Source organism: Patiria miniata, unplaced genomic scaffold (assembly GCF_015706575.1).
Source record: "Patiria miniata isolate m_02_andy unplaced genomic scaffold, ASM1570657v1 HiC_scaffold_24, whole genome shotgun sequence".
Taxonomy (NCBI): Eukaryota; Metazoa; Echinodermata; class Asteroidea; order Valvatida; family Asterinidae; genus Patiria; species Patiria miniata.
This window is the reverse complement of record NW_024037063.1, coordinates 22,288,012-22,307,760: the sequence shown is the minus strand read 5'-3', so window position 1 is coordinate 22,307,760 and position 19,749 is coordinate 22,288,012. Positions and strand designations below refer to the sequence as shown.

The 19,749-nt window shown below is 38.6% G+C and overlaps 4 protein-coding genes across 6 annotated transcripts; 3 read left to right on the top strand and 1 right to left on the bottom strand.

The window, feature by feature from the left end:
* Positions 1 to 2: 2 nt before the first annotated feature.
* On the top strand, positions 3 to 4,191 carry LOC119732410 (translation initiation factor eIF-2B subunit alpha-like). 2 transcript variants are annotated; one of them, XM_038205901.1, is made up of 9 exons: positions 5 to 118; positions 275 to 376; positions 628 to 767; positions 1,158 to 1,274; positions 1,486 to 1,598; positions 1,695 to 1,763; positions 2,065 to 2,140; positions 2,324 to 2,452; positions 3,061 to 4,191. In XM_038205901.1, the coding sequence occupies exons 1-9, from the start codon at positions 106 to 108 to the stop codon at positions 3,214 to 3,216; spliced, it is 915 nt and encodes a 304-aa protein (XP_038061829.1). In that variant the 5' UTR covers positions 5 to 105; the 3' UTR covers positions 3,217 to 4,191. The 2 variants fall into 2 exon arrangements, with proteins under 2 accessions (XP_038061830.1, XP_038061829.1); XM_038205902.1 differs by lacking the exon at positions 1,158 to 1,274 and having other exon boundaries at positions 3 to 118.
* LOC119732413 (39S ribosomal protein L50, mitochondrial-like) lies at positions 4,136 to 6,887 on the bottom strand. Its single transcript, XM_038205911.1, has 4 exons — positions 6,734 to 6,887; positions 5,736 to 5,926; positions 5,166 to 5,307; positions 4,136 to 4,656 (listed from the first exon to the last, which is right to left on the bottom strand). Exons 1-4 carry the CDS (start codon positions 6,827 to 6,829, stop codon positions 4,381 to 4,383), a joined length of 705 nt encoding a protein of 234 aa, XP_038061839.1. The 5' UTR covers positions 6,830 to 6,887; the 3' UTR covers positions 4,136 to 4,380.
* Positions 6,888 to 6,943: 56 nt separating this feature from the next.
* Positions 6,944 to 11,427, top strand: LOC119732406. 2 transcript variants are annotated; one of them, XM_038205897.1, is made up of 2 exons: positions 6,944 to 6,962; positions 7,718 to 11,427. In XM_038205897.1, the coding sequence occupies exon 2, from the start codon at positions 7,734 to 7,736 to the stop codon at positions 9,237 to 9,239; it is 1,506 nt and encodes a 501-aa protein (XP_038061825.1). In that variant the 5' UTR covers positions 6,944 to 6,962; positions 7,718 to 7,733; the 3' UTR covers positions 9,240 to 11,427. The 2 variants fall into 2 exon arrangements, with proteins under 2 accessions (XP_038061825.1, XP_038061824.1); XM_038205896.1 differs by lacking the exon at positions 6,944 to 6,962 and adding an exon at positions 7,162 to 7,288.
* Positions 11,428 to 11,711: 284 nt separating this feature from the next.
* On the top strand, positions 11,712 to 19,684 carry LOC119732408 (microprocessor complex subunit DGCR8-like). The gene is given in 17 exon segments (XM_038205900.1): positions 11,712 to 11,997; positions 12,000 to 12,266; positions 12,457 to 12,599; positions 13,158 to 13,317; positions 13,428 to 13,520; positions 13,608 to 13,677; positions 13,820 to 13,892; positions 14,131 to 14,191; positions 14,313 to 14,414; positions 14,903 to 15,001; positions 15,273 to 15,364; positions 15,613 to 15,713; positions 15,955 to 16,054; positions 16,577 to 16,633; positions 16,780 to 16,863; positions 17,180 to 17,296; positions 17,955 to 19,684. Coding segments are annotated over 17 exon segments (1,983 nt in total). The 5' UTR covers positions 11,712 to 11,738; the 3' UTR covers positions 18,060 to 19,684.
* Positions 19,685 to 19,749: the final 65 nt, after the last annotated feature.

Here is a 19,749-nt window from a genome sequence, read left to right as displayed (position 1 = left end):
ATGGCTGATGAAATCCGTCTGCTAAAAATTACTGCTGAATGTCGTGTGACAAAAGTTGAGGAAATTGTTGTTTTTCGAACTTGACCTGCTCTGCAATACAATAAGATGAATAAAGAAGGTAAATATCTGGAATTTGTGGACTGTGTATTTTATAATTGAAGGCAAAAATTGAATTTCATGTTAAAATAATAACTCAAGTTTCACTTAAAATTGTAGAAAAGGTGTGTGAAAAAATGTTTATTTTTGTCTTTCAAATTCAATTTTCTTTGAGCAGATACTTTGAACTACTTCCAGCAATGCATGGAGGAGAATGCTGATATTTCCAGCGCAGTGGCAGCCATTCACACGCTGATTGAACACCTCAAACTCAGCCCAGGTAACAAGAAAAAAACACCTTAAAAAACTTAATAATTGTGTATTTTGTCATTAGATTTTGGATGTTGTCAACTTAGTTGAGCTTGAAGCTTTGTTGAGTTGGAATCAAATCACAAACTTGTCACAATTTCCACAAGTTTGTTGCAATACTGAACATTAATCCATCCTCAGGCTTTGATCTGAGGTGGCCAAGGTTTTATTCAGTCCAATTTAACCTAGGCTTAACCAAGTTCAATTTGTTGTATGTTTTAGCGGGAACTCTCGCGGGACTCAGGGAGAGTTTGAAAGACTGCATCAGCTGGTTGATGGAAACAGACAACTCAGTCACATCGATATCCTCAGGCTGTGAGCTCTTCTTGAGATTCATCACGCTCACCGCTCTGGATCAGATGGTGGGTCAAGTTACTCTGTAGATAGTTTTCCCACTGCACTGAATTCACCCAAATCAATAATAATGTGATGCCTACAATAGCATTATATATTACAGGTTTCAAAACACTTCACAGTTATTACCCCTGTTCATCAGTCGATGAGACCATTTTTTTCTTCAGCAGCTCAAGATCAGTGCAATCTGGTCTCCACAGACAAAGGTACCCATTTATACTCCTGGATGGAGACAGGCAATTGTAGTAAAGTGACTTGCCCACGAACACAAGCACCATGTTCCCCGTCAGGGTTCAGACCATGTTATTCCAAAACACTCAGATTACGATGAGTGTTTATTCAAACGTTTTGGAAAAAATCATTTTCTTCCTTTTTCTCTGTATTTATTATATTTGCAGAATTTTCAAGAAAGCAAGAACATCTTAGTGGAGAGAGGCAAGATGTATCTTCAGAAAGTCGCAGGATCGAGAGACAAAATCGCAGCATTGGGAGAACCTTTCATCAGAGATGGATGCGTAAGTTTCTTAACCACCCAACTCCCAAACTTACCTCACCTCAAACTTACCGCCCCCCCCCCCCCCTTCCCCCTCCCCCCCCCCCACCCCGTTTCCCCACATCTTTTCCTGCTACACTCTCCATGTCGTATTTCACAAATTATCGTTCTTTACTTAAACATCAAGCAACAGACAAGTTTCTGTAACTGGGTTTCAATATTTTGTTTTGCAGAGTATCCTCACGCACTCACATTCCCGAGTCGTCTTGAAGACGTTACTTGAAGCAGCAGCTAATAAGAAAAGATTCAACATCTATATAACAGAGTCTTGTCCCGACAGATCAGGGTACGTACAGAATATCATTGCCAAGATTTTCAAAATTAACATTCAATCATTGAATTTTTACCATGACTAAAACGTTATTTGTTGTTTCTTTTGAAGAGAGAAAATGGCTAGGAAGTTGAGAGAAGCTGGAATTCCAGTTGTCGTCATACTAGACGCAGCCGCAGGGTGAGAATTCCATTTTTGAAATTCTTTAGCAATTAATTAAAAAGCTTAAATTCCAGTTATTAGGCGTAGTAAAAAAAACGAGTCTCAATAAAATGTAATCAAAATATCATCAATGACCATGTAAAATCCTGTTTCGTCATGATGATCCGTCAGTTTCCTGAAGACGGGCAGAGCATACTGTTCAAAATATTGAAATTCCCCCCAGTTCTTTTCAGAACATCACAAACTCTGTGCTACTGTAAATCTTTATATTATGATCATCAGTGTTATTAATGTTTTCATCATTTTTCACCAATTTCAGGTACATAATGGAAAAAGTTGATCTCGTTATGGTGGGCGCTGAGGGAGTGGTTGAAAGTGGAGGCATCATAAACAAGGTGATTGATATCTGAACTCTTTAGTTTATCACAGGATCATTAGATAAAACTCAGTACTGTTAGCCAAGATTTGGTTCCTTGGTCAAAATAATGTCTCTCTGGTAAAAATAATGCTTTTTAAACTTATTCAGTTTTTTTTAATTACCGGTGATTGTTTTTCCTTAACCGTGTTCCATATTGTAGATTGGCACATACCAGCTGGCAACATGTGCCAAGATAGCCAACAAGCCTTTCTATGTTGTCGTTGAAAGCTTCAAGTTTGTGCGCTTCATCTACCCACTCAACCAGCAAGATGTGCCCAACGAATATAAGGTATTCCCGTCAAAAAATTCCAAACAAACCTAGCAAATTGCAGACACAGACTAGAAGACAGATACTAATTACATGCAGATCAGATGAAACCATATTCCACAATTTGACTCTACATGTTGATTAATGCCAATTATATATTGTCGTTTAAAAGTTAAAGCCAATTAAAAAGAATTTAATTGTGTGAATTCAAACTCAAAAGACATAGCCCTATTTGGCAGAAACCTTTCTGAATGCACAAAAATAATCTTCCACTGTTCCAACAATATATTATGTGTACTTGGAACTACAAGGGGCATCAAGCCTCATGTAAATAATAGTGACTGGGATCTACCTTCCTCAATCCTACAAAATCCTCCACTGTTTAGGAGCCCAATGGCACACTCTTTGTACTTACCGAGTTGCAAGGAAACTCAAGCCCTGTGTGAACTAACAGTGGCTGGGCTCTGCCATCCTCAATCCTACAAATCTTACAAAACCTGGTGGATTTTAAAGGATCTGGGAGGGTTAGGAATTAAAGATGTACATGTAGTCCCTCAAAATATCTGATTAAGTTAAAGGAGTACATTTTATGTTATTCTTTTTTCTTCCTTGTTATTCTCTTCTTGCAGTACCATGCCTCAACACTGAAATCCTTCTCCGACTTAAGCCACGCCCATCCATTAATTGACTACACGCCTCCAACCTATATCACACTCCTCTTCACTGATCTGGGAGTCTTGACGCCGTCCGCCATCAGTGATGAACTTATAAAATTGTACTGCTGAAGCCAGGCCCACCCATCGACTACTACAGAAACCACACCCACCCAATAATTGGGTACACGCCTCCAGCCTATATCACACTCCTCTTCACTGATCTGGGAGTCTTGACGCCGTCCGCCATCAGTGATGAACTTATAAAATTGTACTGCTGAAGCCAGGCCCACCCATCGACTACTACAGAAACCACACCCACCCATTAATTGGGTACACGCCTCCAGCCTATATCACACTCCTCTTCACTGATCCTGGAGTCCTGATGTCATGTGCCATCAGTGAAGAACTCAATAATTGTACTGGTGTGGCCACGCCCATTCATTAATTGATGACTGCTGAAGCCACGCCCACCAGTTGACTACAGCAGAAACCACGCCCATCCATTTATGGACCACAGATGAAACTTGGTCAAGTGTACTCTGTACATGCACGACCCGATATGCATTCATACATGGTGTTTTCTCCATAGGTTGAGTTTCATACAAGTATGTTGGGCAGGATAAACAAATTAGTGGATGATCGTGCAATAAAAATCTTTAATCTGCTGCTAATTCTGGCATATTCTTCTTTACTTGAAACTTTAAGGGACATCAGGTTGAGATTTACATTTGTGTATCTGCATGGGAAAAACCCTGGTGGGTTTTTAAACTATCTTGAAGGGTTGGGCTTTATGTAGATTCATTCATGAGGCAACAGACAGACCCAGAAATGTCTGAAACAGGGTCAATAGGTCTTTGGATAAATTTGGGATAATACTAGATTTGCTTTGAAATGGGCTTGAATTTTATTTTCACACAAGATGAAAAAAAACATGCTTTACTTTAAATACATGTATGGCAGTATACACTACAGTTTCAAAAAGAAAATAAATACAAAAGGTATTTTAATTCAGTATGTCTGTCTTCCTTTATCTGCCAGTGTGATTTCAATGAATTCTGTGAATCCAAGCTCAGTAGAAATTTTTGAAAAAGACGAATATCACTTCCTTGCTTATTAAAAATAAGTCATCTTCAGCAGCAATATCCATGTAAACCCTTTAGCACATGTACATGATTGTGTGTATTCATTTAGGATTACACAAAACCATGTGCTCGAGCGGTTTTGGGTGCTACAGAGAGTAATAGGCAGGGCGGTTTGGGGCGGTACAGTGACTATTAGCTTAAATTCTACACATCATGAGGGCCTATATTTCCATTCGGGTGGTTTGGGACTCTTCTTGGGTTTAATATACTCCAAATAGTCTTCATACAGCTCCAATCGAGAATCGTCGCTGTAATTCCAATGAATCTTGAGATTGGGAGGCAGATCCACAGTGCTCAGTTCATCAAATTTGGTCTTGTCCTTCACTTCTGTCTGGTAGAAGGTGACAACATCGGCCATAGTGTGCATTTTGCTCAGGAGAAAATTGGGAACATCGTGGTTGAAGGTCTTGAAACAATTCACAAGGATCTGGGGAGAGAAAAATAATCATCAACCATTTAATGTTTTAAATATGAGACATTTGTTTTGAAAGAGCTTAACAAATCAGCTTGATCACCAGTTAATTATACTGTAATGAGCCAAATAAACATTTCAGTGAAAATGGAAATATGACAATTGACAAGATTGAGCAATTAGGCTGTAGCATATGTAAAGTAAAATCTGTCACGACAATATGACCCTGCAGGCTGGCATTTATATTTCCGGTTTCCTTGGCATGAAATGACTGAGAAATTGAAAATATTTCTATTCCCCCTGGATGGGATGCAAGGCCATCGCAGGTTACTCCCCAGCTAATGCCGGTGCCCATTTATATTCCTGGGTGCAGAGAGGCAAGTGGGGATGAATTGGCTTGCTCAAGGACACAATATATGGCCAGCAGCTGCAACTGAACCCTTGACCCTCACAAACCCTAAACACAAACATTGCAGTTTTCAATAGTCCTCAGTTCAGGTCACTACATATAACAAAACCCAAACCTGATATTTGATGCTGTTGTCCTTCAATGCTAGTTTTGTCCAGTTTTCTGGTGTAGCAACTGGAACAACCTCTAATGTGATGTCTTTGAGTCTGTCTAGGAGGTCCTCTGGGGGCTTGTAGCTTCTAAGTCGAACTTGCGGTCTGAAAAGGACCAAAACATTTGGACTATCAATCAATCAATACAAAGCACCAGTAAAGGAAAAATTACATACTTTATATATTGGTTATAAATACATCTACAATACATTTACAAGTACATGTAAATGCTAGATACAACAAAAACTTATTTCCTCTGTCAACAAAATATTACTTGTCAATGCACTGTGCAAATAAATAGAGATAAACTTCTGAAGTGAAATTTGGTTTAAAAAAAAATCATCTGTTTACAATTGTATTCAGTAAAGTTTAATACTTTCACGCAGCCATATCAAAAACAAGACATGAGTATCCCACAGAGTCACAGAAAAAAATATGAGCAGGTTTCTGAAGATTGCAAAAACACACCGACCAAAAAAACATAAACAACCAGATTCAAACTTAATTTGGAAACTTGATACCAGAAAGCTTACTTATCAATGAATGCAGCCTTGGGTGTCTGTATGATGTCCATATACTGAGGCTCCACCTCTACGATTTCTTCCTCATCCAAGGAGTCATCTATGTCTTGGCTAGGACCGCTCCCTCGCATAATCCTCTTGACCCAAGACTGCTCCGTGGTCCGGAAAGCATCTTTGACAAAGACGCTGCTTGTAGTACTTAGCTGGACAAGAGGAAGAATAAGCACTTGTCACAGAGTTTAATAACTGGATGGGTCATACTCAGCTATTTTCACGTATAAACATGATAAAGTATTTTTATTGTTGTTAAGTCCCAACTATGGCATTGTCCCCACTATAGTTGGGACGATCCCAACTACAGTTAGGATCATCTCAAGTATTAGGAATTCCCAACTATTGTTAGGACTGTGTCCCAACTATAGTTGGAACCATTACCATAGTTGGGGGATAAACATTGTCACACAAGAATAAAGGAGCTAGTTTGGACATGTTGGAGAGGGGCTGATATTTCACCTTTATGCTTGCTTTATTTGTTTAGGAAATAGTAGTTGTACAGATATTTTTGGGGAATCATATCACAGGCAATGACAGGAGGATGTGAATTGCTGTTCATCTTCAGCCTTCAGGTATAAAAAAAATCTTTAAAACCAATGAACATGTCATGATGAAAAATGAAAATAATGAATATAAATTAAAATTATATATCACGGTAAAGGCGTAAGATATTATTAAGCCTACACATATACAAGCCTTAGGAATTGCTGACATAGCAAGAAGTATATGTAATTAACAGATTTTGAAACCGCAAAAGCAATCACTACTCCCCCCTCCTTCCCGACCGCGGTCTATTCCTTCCTCCATGCCCTTACTAAGAACAACGCACACGCACAACCCCCCCCCCCCCCCCCCCGCAAAATAGGCCAAACTAAAGCGAATTACACGAGACAGCTGAACAATAACTGCATACTCTTTATTTTAAACTGATTAATGAAAAATAAACTACATTTTACCTGTCGCTGAGAAGCACCAACTGTCGACAACCGAATAATTTGGGGCCAAACTTTTCCCACAACTGCAAATCGTGAGAGCGCCATGTGCGCCGCCATTTTGATTTTGATGACAATTGTCCCCAACCGCCCTTTGCGTTAATTCAACAATATTGTCACGCTTGCATGGAGGCTCCCGACTACATAAGGTCCCTACGGAAGAATCCAATTTTAGTAGGGGTGTTTCTAAAAAGTTAGCTATATTTTCATTTATCTTTAAGGCAGTAGATAACTTGTTGTAGAATTCAAAAGTTGCCAAAGTTGTTTTGAAAATATGATGTTGTAAAATAATTCATTTTTTTGTCGGTGATATTTTCTTATTGCGAGTTTATATTTTACATAACACCTCCTAAATGAATGGATCGTGATGAAAACGGAGCTGTGTAATTTCAGTCCATATCGTTTTTGCACGTCCAGCTAGTGCAGTGCAGTGCCGCTGTGCCAGTTTGTGGGAAAGATTCAAATGCTCGATTTGCAGTGTAACCTTTTTTCAGAAAACAATCATTTCTAAACTAAATGGTAAGCAACATGGTTGAAGTGTAATAAAATAGTATTGAAACTATGCCAGAATTATATTTAGCCAGGGCGCAACACAAGAATCCGGATGCCACTTTGTTTCACAAGAAAAAAAGTTCAACTTCAAAGTTCAAGTTGACATGGTTGAAGCTACTAGCTAGTTTACCTTTCAGTTTCATGCCTTTTGGAGTTGAATGACAAAGTTTAATATTAATAATGTGTTCAAATTACTTTTTCAAATTTCAAAACTTGCTAAGTTTGTGAACAGCAACAGAGGAATATCTGTTGCATAATTGCAAGCAAGCATCCTGTGTAAAAACATACACATGATACACCCAGCAGCAGCGGCCGAATTGACATGGGGATAGAAATTTAAAAAATACTATTAAGTTTGAATGTAAAACTGATATGACAATTATATATATTTTTCAGGTGACTGGGATCCATCATGAAGACCAAGTGGAGTCAACAGGACATGGCGAATGCCGTGAGGGCTGTCCGTGAGGATAAGGTCCCACTACTGCGAGCGGCAACCATATTCAAAGTCCCACGAAACACGCTGAGATACCGGATTGAGAATGACATCCCACTTGAGGACCTGAAATTCGTCCAGCGAGGTCCCATCACGGCTCTCTGTCGCTCAGACGAGGAATCCCTGGCTAATTTCATCGTCTACTTGGATAAGCATGGCTTCTTGCTTAACAAGCATGTCATCAATGAATTTGCCTTGTCCATGGCCAAGAAAGAAGGCACCCATGTGAAGTTCAATAAAGGAGCAGGGCCTGGGAAGCAGTGGTGGGCGGGTTTCAGGCAACGTCATCCTGAAGTCAAACTCTGGAAGCCTCGGCGAAGCCATCCTAGGACTCAGGCCATTGTCTCCATGAAGAATAAACTCAAGCGTCATTTCAAGACTCTGAAAACAATCCTCGATGAGAACAATGTCCGAGACAGGAAGCGATTGATCTTCAACTGTGGGGAGTCTGGAGTTGAGGTTGATCTCCCCTCCCGATCGACGAGAAGTTTGCGAGGAGCCAGTGTTGTGGAAACCAAGGAACACATCAGTGTACAGCTTTGTGTGACAGCATCGGGAGAAGCGCTCCCGCCCATGATTATATTCAGTGGAAAGCGCCCTCCTAAGGGGAAGTGCATCCAGGGTGGACCAGACGGTACCTTGTACGGCAGTTCCAAGTCTGGTTTCCTTAATGCGGAGCTTTACCTACTCTGGTTCAAGAATATTTTCCTCAAGTATGTGACCTTCCGCCCAGTCGTGTTGATCCAGGAGGGAAACGTCTGTCACCTGACCCCAGAAATTGTCCAGTGTGCCCAGATGAATGGTGTTGCCTTGTACTGCATCCCGGTTGGTACCTCAAGTTTCCTGCAACCCCTTGAAGTTAGCATCATGGAACCTCTTAAAAAAGAACTGAAGAGCATGGTTACTCAACTCCAAGAGAGTAGCACAGAGCCAGGTCCTGTCATCACCCGCAGTAACTTTGCCTCGGTGTTCAGAGAGCCGTTCAACAATGCCATGACCAAACACACCATCCGAAAGGGCTTCAGGAAAACTGGGATTTGCCCGTGGGATCCCACACGCATCGGAAGTGACGAGAAGACCGAGGAAGAAGTTCACAACCCACAAACACAAGTGACAGAGTTGGAGGCAGTGGAAGTCGACATAACGGAAGTTCCGGAGCCAATCAGAGGTCCGGACAACCAGATCATTGAGATGATCGTAACAGCCGATGACATCGACTCGGAAGCCGTGGTACTAGACCAAGTCATGGAAATGGTTGCCCGTGCAACGGAACCGGAGCCAGAGGACATCCAAGTCAAGAAAGAAGAGCAGTCAATATCCAGTGATGACCTGGATGATTTCTTGGCGGAAGATGAAGACTTTAGTGAGACAGATTTGGAGTCATCGGAAGCGGAAGAAGAACTGAAAGTAGTCGTAGATTAGGAACTTTGAATTCCTCAGTTGGAATTAAACAGAACCCTCAATCCATCAAATTGAATACAAAGCTGAACTTGATGTAGTTTGTCTCTGTGGGCAAATAGATCTAGTGGGCAAATAGATCTTTTTTGCAGCTTCTTTGGTTTATAAACAGGGTGGATTTCTGGTGGTATTTGATTCTGTTTCTAGACAGTGATCTGAGTTGCCTTGCGAAAATCTAAAAAGAAATCTAAAAAAATTAAAGCTATTTAAAAATGTTAAAGCCTTTGAGAATTTTAACCAAAAATAGGTCATCAACATGAGAGTGAATAGTTTCCGAACTTTCTGTTGAATTAAATTACAATTTTCACCTAATGTGTAAGATGCGAGACACAGGAACTGTCACATCTATGTACGTCATGTTCATGTAACCATGGAGGAAGGAATTAATATCAATCCAATAAATTGCATCTGCATAAAATAAAAACCTTCATAAAAAAAATGGGTTGTATTGGATCGCGACATTTCTAAATTACACACGTTATTTAAAGTTACAAGAATAAAACGTAGGCTGAGCTGTACAGGCTTTTTTGCATTTAATTAATTCAAATTTATTAAAGATAAAAAAACCTATAACGTTTAAACAAACAAAGGAAGGGTTTAAAATGCACCACATGATTTCATAATTGTTGGGGAAAATACTAGATTTTTTGGTGTTTTCCCATGAAAGTTAGCATTGTACACATAATTTGTAAAGAGATGTACCGGTACATACATGTGTGTATACATGTATATTTTATTTGTTTTCTCAAGCTGATTAATTAAGGTAAAAGAAAGACTGTGAAAGTACCAGTACCATCAGCCACATAACAACTGCAGTTGAGCAAGTATGAATATAATTTGCATAAATTTATCTTCTATTGTTCAGTCCGAGATAATTTTGTTCACAAATTAAAAAAAACACCTCCCTACAGAATGTTTCTTTTGTTGTTAATAATTTATGAGTCTGTTGTTCTTTGTTCATGTTGTCTTCTCGTTTTATTATACATGTATTTTGTAAATAAAAATTCAATGTATTGTTGTTTTCTAATATAAACTTGTACTGCATGTACTGCGCAAGAGGCAGGCCATAAAAATCGATGATGGAGGGACTGGGAACTAGTTTAGTTGATTCACCCTCGTTCTCAAATCTCGTGTCTCCTTTTGTGTCGTACACTTTGTGGCGCCCGGTAAATTGTCTCTGCGAACAAGGTTGCAACGAGTAGGTGACATTCTCTGTCTGCTAGTGCTACGTAAGTGAAAACGACCAGAAAATGTCGGATATGTTGAAGTTACGGGACTCAGTTTTACAAATTATTCAATTTGTGATATCCACACATATCCTTGCATATTTCGAGATTTTTCTGTGCCAAATATATGTAATTTATTGTGAAAATAAAGGTAAACGATCGGCACAAAAATCTACCAATTGTTTACGTGCGGTCATATGGCGCGGCACGCGCTTACAAACTGGCACAAGTAGTGGCAGGCCTAAAAATACGCAGCCAGTGGCTGTTGTTACGGCTGTCGATCGTCTGGTTCCCTTACCGAATCCTACTAGTATTCAACATCAGGATATTTGGCTCTTAAGACTTGCATCTTGGAACCAGACTAGTCCGAGTAACTTCAGTGAACTTGGATTGAATAAACTTGAATAAGTTGGGTCCAGGTTTCTCGGACTAGAAGTAGAAGAACCAGACGATCAATCATTAGGCCTATCAATCATCATGACGTGACCTTCCAAGTCAACGGAACATGCCGAATGGTTCTCTGACCTTACTTCCCTTTTAAAAAAACGCTGTGGCTCTTGTTACGGCAGCCGTAACGCGACTTTCAACTGCTATCGTTACAAAACTGTCTGGAACTGCAATGGCCAGTGCCATAACAATAGCAGATGAAAATCATGTTACGGCTGCCGTAACGATAGCACCAGGCGTACATTGACAAACTTAAATTAGCAAAAAATTGTATAAATGATCATCATCAAACACAGAAAACTAAAACAATTAGTTAGAATGTATGATGTATGTCACACAATCACTATTGTATTTAAATTTGTACTTGTCATGCTTGTACTTCTTTGTAGGCCTGAGTCCCTTTGAATAATCTTGACACTCAAGCCATCAATCATAACAATCAAGCCATCTTTGAAGAAGTTTTGTTAACTGTGCTGTTGTTTCCAATGGCAGGGACAGGAGTTGATAATTTGACATCCTGTCTATGCGATCGCCAAGAATAGTACAGTTTTACCTCTTGCAACTAAACTTCAAATAAATTTAGAATTTGGGGCAGAGTTTAAATTTTTCGGTTTTTAATATTGAGATTAGTTAATTTAGTTTAAGCAAGCAGTAACAGGAGGTTATTTCCAAAGTTACCATGGCAACTGTCTGTGGACAATTTATGAAGTGGTCAGAAACTGTGGTAACTATGGAAACATGAAATCATCTACAGGAGTCAAATTAGAGTAGATTAGGAGAGCCATCAACAATGGAGCGACACGACAGCGAGAAACACAGCGAACCACCCAGCAAACGATCCAAACTGGACTTGCAAAGTTTGGACATAACCGAGACGGACATAACAGGTCCGTGGTTTCAAGATTTCATATCGGAAGAAAAAAGCAGCATCCAGCCTCAACTGGTTCACGGCACGGTGACTACCGATCCCACAGTCGGGGGTTCAAATCCTGACAGGGGATTCCGAGTTTTGGACGAATTTGTCACGGACGACTTCGATGACTTTGAAGGCAGGGTATGTCTTCCCAGCAAATTGACGAAGATGATGATGACTTATTTGATGATGATGATGATGATGATGACAATGATGATGACACGGACAGTCTTGGCAGTGAGATTGACGCACTCCTCGACGAGGGACTTCCTGAGATGTACAATAAGGAGCCAAAGAGGAAGAGAGGAGGACAGGTCCCGGAGGCGAACGCAGGAGCAAGCAGAGAAACAGACAAATCCTTGCCAGAGGGAGTTGTTGGCGTGAGAACCAAAACTATTCTACGGAGTGAGTATTTGCAAAATAATGTCGCGCCCAAAATTGGTGGGGTAAAAAGGGAGACAGTTATAACTATGTCTTACAAGATCCAACAGCCAACATTATTCGATCTTAGAAAAAAATCCACTATGTTAAAAATAGAAAATTTAAAAAGGATAATCGAAAGTAGATGATGAAATGTTTGATTTTTCAAACTCAGGACGAGGCCAGACCCCATTGGAGGGTCTACCAGACGGTTGGATCTCAATTATCCACGAGTGTGGTATGCCGCTGTACCTCCATCGACCAAGCAGAGTCTGTACGTGGTCTAGACCATACCTGCTGGGGGCTGGTAGTGCTAGGGTAAGGCCTTGACTTTGATCACAGATACAATTTGTCTAGCACTTCTTGATTTGTAATCACAACGATAGTGGGCAGTGGAGTGGGCATGCTGTGACCCAAAACTGCAGTCTTTAAATAAGACACTTTTTCACAAAAATGGAGTAAAGTCACAAATCAAATTCTGCAATAAATACATGTATGGAAAATTGGTGATTTTACTTTCATTCGAAAAAAAAAAAAACAACCCGAACTTTCTAATGGTATGAAATATTGTTGACGGCCACTTAAAGTTTTCAAGAAAAGAGTGGAAAAGGTATATCCTTTTTTTTTTAAATTGGTTTTGAGAACGCATTTAAAAATGAGTTTGTTCACAAAATGTCTTGGGTTGAAAAAGTAAGTTTTACTGATATGGAAATGAGATCTCGGGCTGTCAGAATACCATACAGTTCTGTATCAACTACATTTACAGTTAAAATCATGATAATTTTTCACCGGAGTGTTTGTCACAAGTTATGAAACTACTGTATCTGAAGTACTCGTAACTGAAAACAATTCTTCCTTTAAAAACAATGTTTGCAGAAACACAGACCACCTTTGGCAAGCATACCCTGCCTCCACTATAAACGAGAAAAAGACAAGGAGACTGTCTCTGAACATGACATCGCACAAGCCAATGCAGACGAGGCACCAGACATGAAGAAAGAGACTACCAATGACACATCGACGGATGATCCGACAGGTAGAATTAATTATATTTATATCTTCTTTCTGAAATGACTGATTCCTGTTCCATCTAGGAAGAATGATTAAAAATTCCTTGTTATAAATGTCTTGAATTTTTTTTTTCAGAGAGTAAAGATGGCGAGAACACTTTACCTGAAACAAAGAAACATGATCCTTTACAGAGTCACAACATTCACATATGCAAGGACGAATCAGTTAGTAAGTAGCATTTATCTTATTTTTTTAGGAAAGAATAAAGGTTTCAATAAGTTGCAAGTTCTTGATTGAACTCTTATCTTTTCACAGGTGAAACCGAAATGAAGGAGTATCTGGAAAAGCTTTTTGACTTTGAAGTGGTCTCAATAAACAAATTCAAGTAGGTGTTCTGTATTTGCATTTTCCAACTAAATAAAACTAAAGGTTTCTTTACCAAAAAATAATAAAATCCCAATAAAAATGATAGATGGCTGAAGAAAACTTGTGATCTAATGATCCAACCAAATAATTTTGTTTTGCAGAACGTGGGCCGACAGAAGAAAATACACCAAAGAAGTCAAAGCCAAACATGAAACGCTCAACAGACCTCAGTTTGTGAGTACCGTCACTTATCCAGAAATAAGTGTAAAAAAGGTCGATCTTATTGTCAGCAAAATTATGTAATATAATAATCTCAAAGAACACATTGGCATAATGATCATTCAAATATTCTTTCTGCAAGACTCCTTTGAAAGTAAATAAATTATCCCCTGATGAAATAAATGTGTTAATTCTACTCTATTCTATTTTTATAAATTTTGCTATTCCCCCGTTTTTTCTCTCACTGTTTCAGCCTGGTCATCCTGCTGTGATAACTTGCAAAATACCGGGAAACCAGAAAGACGGAAAGAAAGGTGAGTTTTGATTCCTCATAAAAAAAGATATCCTCTTCTGAAGTATATGTTACAGTGACTTTAAAATTACATGCACACGTTTCAAAAGAAATCTGACTTTTTCTCATCTTGTTTGTTGCAGAATTTGTCCTAAACACCACCAACAAGACGCCAGTGTGTATCCTCCACGAGTACGCACAGATCGTCTTGAAGACGCAACCCACGTACACATTTGATGACAGTGGTAAGCTCTCACTGTTAACACTCCTAGTGGGAAGTCAGTATTCAGAGCAATATGTAAAACCCTTTCAAACACTGCAGGACAGTTTCAAGTGAAATGATATGAAGTATTAAAGTAACTGTGTCGCAGAGAGTCACTGCACAAACAACAGCACAACGGAGAGAAGTTAAGCGTGATTGAATCTGCCTGCTTGCCCTGAGCTTAACCACACACAAGAACTGTGCAGGGATTTGAAGTGTTATCCATACTCCACGGATGACCTCGAAGGAATATGAGGTGTGGGTGCTACCTGTATGGGCAAAAGATTTTTTTACCAAACCTGAAGGGTTGTGCAAAAGACTAGGAGGGTTAAAGATTTCTTCATTGTTTCACATCAACTATCTGCAGCCTGTGTGCCACATAATGAATTTCTTTTCGAAGGAGACACCTAAGTCAAGGCGGCTCTGTGGTCCATAAAGATTTTGGAAAGTGTTCTCTCAATTTTTTCTCAGGAAACGCCAACTGTCCATTCCAGGCCTACGTTGTGATTCACGGGACAAAGTACGGCAAAGGACAAGCGAAGAGCAAGAAAGAAGCCAAGATGGAAGCAGGTTAGGAGTCACCTCAAAAACATATCATGAACAAATTTCGGACACATTTACCCATTTACCCGCAGTGGCCCATGATTTCAAGTATTAGTAGCAAAATTCTTCTCAAAATAACTCTCAAAGAAGAGTGTAATAGAAGGCTTTGACAATGCAAAAATAACCCAAACACAAGTCCAGAGTACTTTTAAGTATTCACTGAAGTACCTTCTCACAAGTATGTCTCATTCTTCTTCAAAGTTTTTAAATTAATTTCGTTTAACATTTTTTTTAATAGCTCGGGCAACTTTGGAGATCTTAATTCCGGGGGTAGTGCTGAATGACGTCACCAAAAAGACCGGCAAGGATCAAGATTCAGACCAGCTGGAGGTAAGATTTAGCATTCATGTGCTAGACCCATTACTGCAGCAGCAATAAATAAAACAAGCTCTTACACATTCTTTAATAATTAAATGATTGGTCAGAAACACAAGAAACAAAACAAAGGAATATAAGCGCTGCTTCAAGACCTTGGTATAAAGCGCTACATAAGCACCTTATTCTTATTACTATTATCATAAATGCCCAGATGTATTTCAAAGAGAAAATAGACCCGTGTTTCACATTTTTCTTTGTAGTATTTTGACCATGTTGCCATCACCGACAGCCGAGTCTACGACCTGTGCACCAAGTCCGGCCAACTCACACCCTTCCAAGTTCTTGGGGAGTACAGACAAAGGTGAGAGGAAGGTTCAGTTATAGAAGTGGAGGGAAAAGCCAAAGATATTCCAGGAAAAACCAGGAATCAGGAAGGGACTGAAAACCCAGTCCACATGAGGACCAGGGCTGGAATCGAACCCGGCCCACAGAGGTGAAAGGCAAGGACAGGAACCACTACGCCAACTCATCACTCCCCAGTTTTTATCACTAAAATCCTCAATGCAATGCTTATGACGTCAACATTTTTTTTTGTCTCTTAGAAATCACGGTATGGAAGCAATGAACTTTAACTATCAAGTCAAGATTACCAACCATCACAAGAGAGAGTACACGATGATACTTGGTGAACACACAGTCACGGTAAGCAAAATTGTAAACACAAATTTTCAAAAAATTGTTGCCTTTCCCTGGTAAAAATGATATGGTAGTTTTGGAAGTTTTTTGTGTGTTGTTGGTTAAACATAATTCTAGAAGGTGTCCTAAAGAAAGCACTGTGAGTATAATAGACAAACAGACAAACCAAACATTTTTTACAAAATACAATTATTGTCCTACCTACTTAGCTGGATAAATTTAAGGGCTCTACCGTAAACACACTACTTCTTTTGTCGGCCTAGGCCTGAAGAAACCTAACAGGAGAAAGTAATAAGGAAATTGCTTTAAGATGAGAATAATACCAGATAAACGATGGGAAACCATCTGCATTAGGAAGGAAATAGAAAAATCTAAACCATTTGATGAATTGGGCGGGATTCGAACCCCAGTTGGTGAGACTATTATGTCAGTACTAGGGTTCAAACTCGAATCCTTGCTTTTAAGCATTTGGGGGTTTTTTTGGAGGTGTTCGTTATTGTCTTAAATTTTGACATCTTTTTCTTGTAGGGATTCTGTAAGAACAAGAAGGTTGGCAAGCAGCAGGGAGCGCAGCAGCTTCTGCAGGTAAGATGTGACAAGAGAACATGATCAAAAGATGCAAGATTTCGGCAGAATTTGTTTTCATAAACATTTATCACAATGCTTTTCTGAGTCTTTTTTTTCAGGTTTTGTTAAGTGTTTTGTTGATATATTGATTTTTTTTTTTATAGCTTCTCCATCCACATGTTGACAACTGGGGAGGCATCATCAAGATATATGGTAAAGGCACCGTCTCCAGAAACATGAAGAAAAAGGTGAAAACAGATCACTAAATAATATTTGCAACTTTTAAATATTTATAAATGTTTGACCATTGTCCCAATTTTCATCACTTGCTTGTTCATCCCTGATTTGATTTGATTTCTCAAAATTTCTTAATTTTATCAAGTTTCTTAAATAAGTGTCCTTTGAAACTTCAGAGTGCCATATTTTGAATATTGGGGTTTTTTTTATTCCAGTTTGGCACCCATGGTAATCTCGCAATTTTTCAGTATTGAAATCTTGCAACATCCTCCCATTTCCTTACAACTTCCTTTAAGTTTTCCTCATCTTTTCCTCATTTTTCCTTAGGAAGCTGAGCAGAGCATCATCCGATTGCAGGCCAAGTGTGAGAACGCCCCCAACGAGGCCATCCTGAAGAAACTCAGAGAAGAAATGATTTCATTTTACGACAAGAAGAAAGAAGAGGTACTTTTATCTTGATTCCATGACCCACCCATTCGCTTAAAATGTGCAGAATACTTGTTTATAGGACATTATTAAACCCATTACCACTTGCATTACATTACATTTATTCTGTGGTGAATACATAAAACTATACAGTACTGGGGTTCGTTTGGCAGTATAGGAAATAATGGGTTAGTTAGTTAGTTAGGTATAAATTTGTAGAATTTGTTCTGGAATGTCATATTTTTACTTTGGTTTCGGTCTTCAGATATTTGTATAATTTGTGTCTTGACAGCCACGCAGCTTACAAATGTAAGGCATCTCCAATTGGGGCATCTCCCAATTGGGGTATTTCCTCATTGGAGTATACCCTAATGGGGTTATCCGGTAGAGTATCCCATGCGCATTGTTAGCTCAAATTGGGGTATTCAAGACACTGGGCAAATCACCCATTGGGTCACTTCCCGAATTGAGCCATTCCCCGATTTGTTATGCCTTCTAACTTGTTCCTCCTTGTGTGTGTGCAACTAAAGTTGGCATATCATCTTTAAACTAAGTAGGTGTTGAGATCCACTATAGGATTATGACCTCGTAAGCAAAGGTCAATGTCAATATAAAAATGTCAAAATATAATTCACTTGTAAACTTTCAACCTTTGATTGTTATATTTCTTCTCTAGATTGCAGATGGAGAAATACAAACCAGTCATGCCAGTGAGAAGATCTTGGACCTAATTTCAGATGAGGTTCCCTCCTTGGAAATGACAACAATCCTCGCTGAATAAAACACTCATTCATTGCCATCTTGCCAAATAATTAATTGTCACAATATTTAGTAAAGGCTCACTTATTACTTCAGTTCAGGGCAAATACATGTCGAAATGAGGAATCTTCCCCACCCTGTACAGTATTGCAAATCATTTGTCACAGGACTTTGCTTAGTCCTCATCTTGACTTGCGTCTTGGGGATACGTGCATCTCAAAATGAGGAATATCTAACTTGTTCATTTTGCACATTGATGACCATTTTAGTATCCTGTTCTTAAACATGAATGTTAACTCCAGATTTCACATCTAAAAACCCATGATATTCTGGTAGTGGGATGTTAAGGTGTATGGCATAATCTGGGATATCCTTAGAATTGTAAAGAATCAATTAAATCCCGAAAATCAACTTAATGTATTATTCTTTTGATTTTTTTAGTTGTTGGGGCATTAATAATGTCAGAACAAGATGAAACAGGGTACAGGATATTTCCATTTTGAAGAACTTGATAATTTTTTATTCCTTAGTTGGGGAAAAAAAATACTATTGACTTTAATAGTGCCATTTTGCATACCAAAGAAACGTTGATTCTCTCTTTAAGAGAGTGATGTTTTGGAAAAATAATGCCCTTTTGTTATATATATTGCCTATTATATCTGCCCGATTACTTGGACAAGGATTTTGTTCTTTTTTTTTTCAAGGCTTATAGGGTTATTTTGTATTTGATGTATTCAAAACAATATTAAAATTCTTATTTGGTAAGTTGCAAATCTTTGTGGAAGTTAAAAATATTGTAACTTGCCGTGTAGGCCTATTGCCGTGAGAAAATTACATTAAGTAACGGTGCTGCGTGATGCGAGATTGAGAGACTTTTTCCATTCAATGTAAAATTGTCAGTTTATGTCCCTAATAAGCTCGCATGGTTGTTAAATCAAACATTATTTATTAGTATTGTATTGTACTGTACAGTAATAATTTCAACACAATATTGGAAATATTTAAAAACTGGGGTATGAAAGAAACAACCAAAAGAATTCAAGCAATAATGAATATGAGTCAATGAAATAAATTAACACACTTACGAACATTAACAAAAATTGGTCAAACACAATGAAATTTACTTTGTTCAAATACAGGTTTATTAATTCAATTTTGAACCTCTAGGAAACTGAAGAAACAGTCAATATTTAATAGAAAACTTTGTGCAATTTTGTTTGCAAGACATAAATTCAAATATTTTACATTGCTGTGTAGCACAACGATGATCATTTTGTACACACTAACAAATATACTATGCGTTTAAACAATTACACAGATAAATTCGGAAACCTGGCAAGAAAATTCAGTTACTTGGGTAATCAGAGATTAACCCTTCATCAAAAAGAAAGAAAGAATTGAACCATAAAAAGAGGTTCTGCTTTCCAAATGTACAGTAAAATGTCACTAAAATACTTGAATGTAAGACTTAAAAAGGATTCCATGATGGAGAATCAGTGAAAAGGAATTTTTGCCGTAGTATTCTGTTTTTGTTTTTTGAAGGGGGGGGGGCTTGGCTCTTAGAGGAACCAGTTTAGCCAAGAAGAGTTGCAGAGTACTTTGCTCAAAATGATGGGTTAACCGTTCCTAGAACCAAACAACTTTAAACAAAAAACAGCGTAAACTTTCCTTTTTATCTGTATTTGATGTTATTGTTGCAATATGGTGAACTA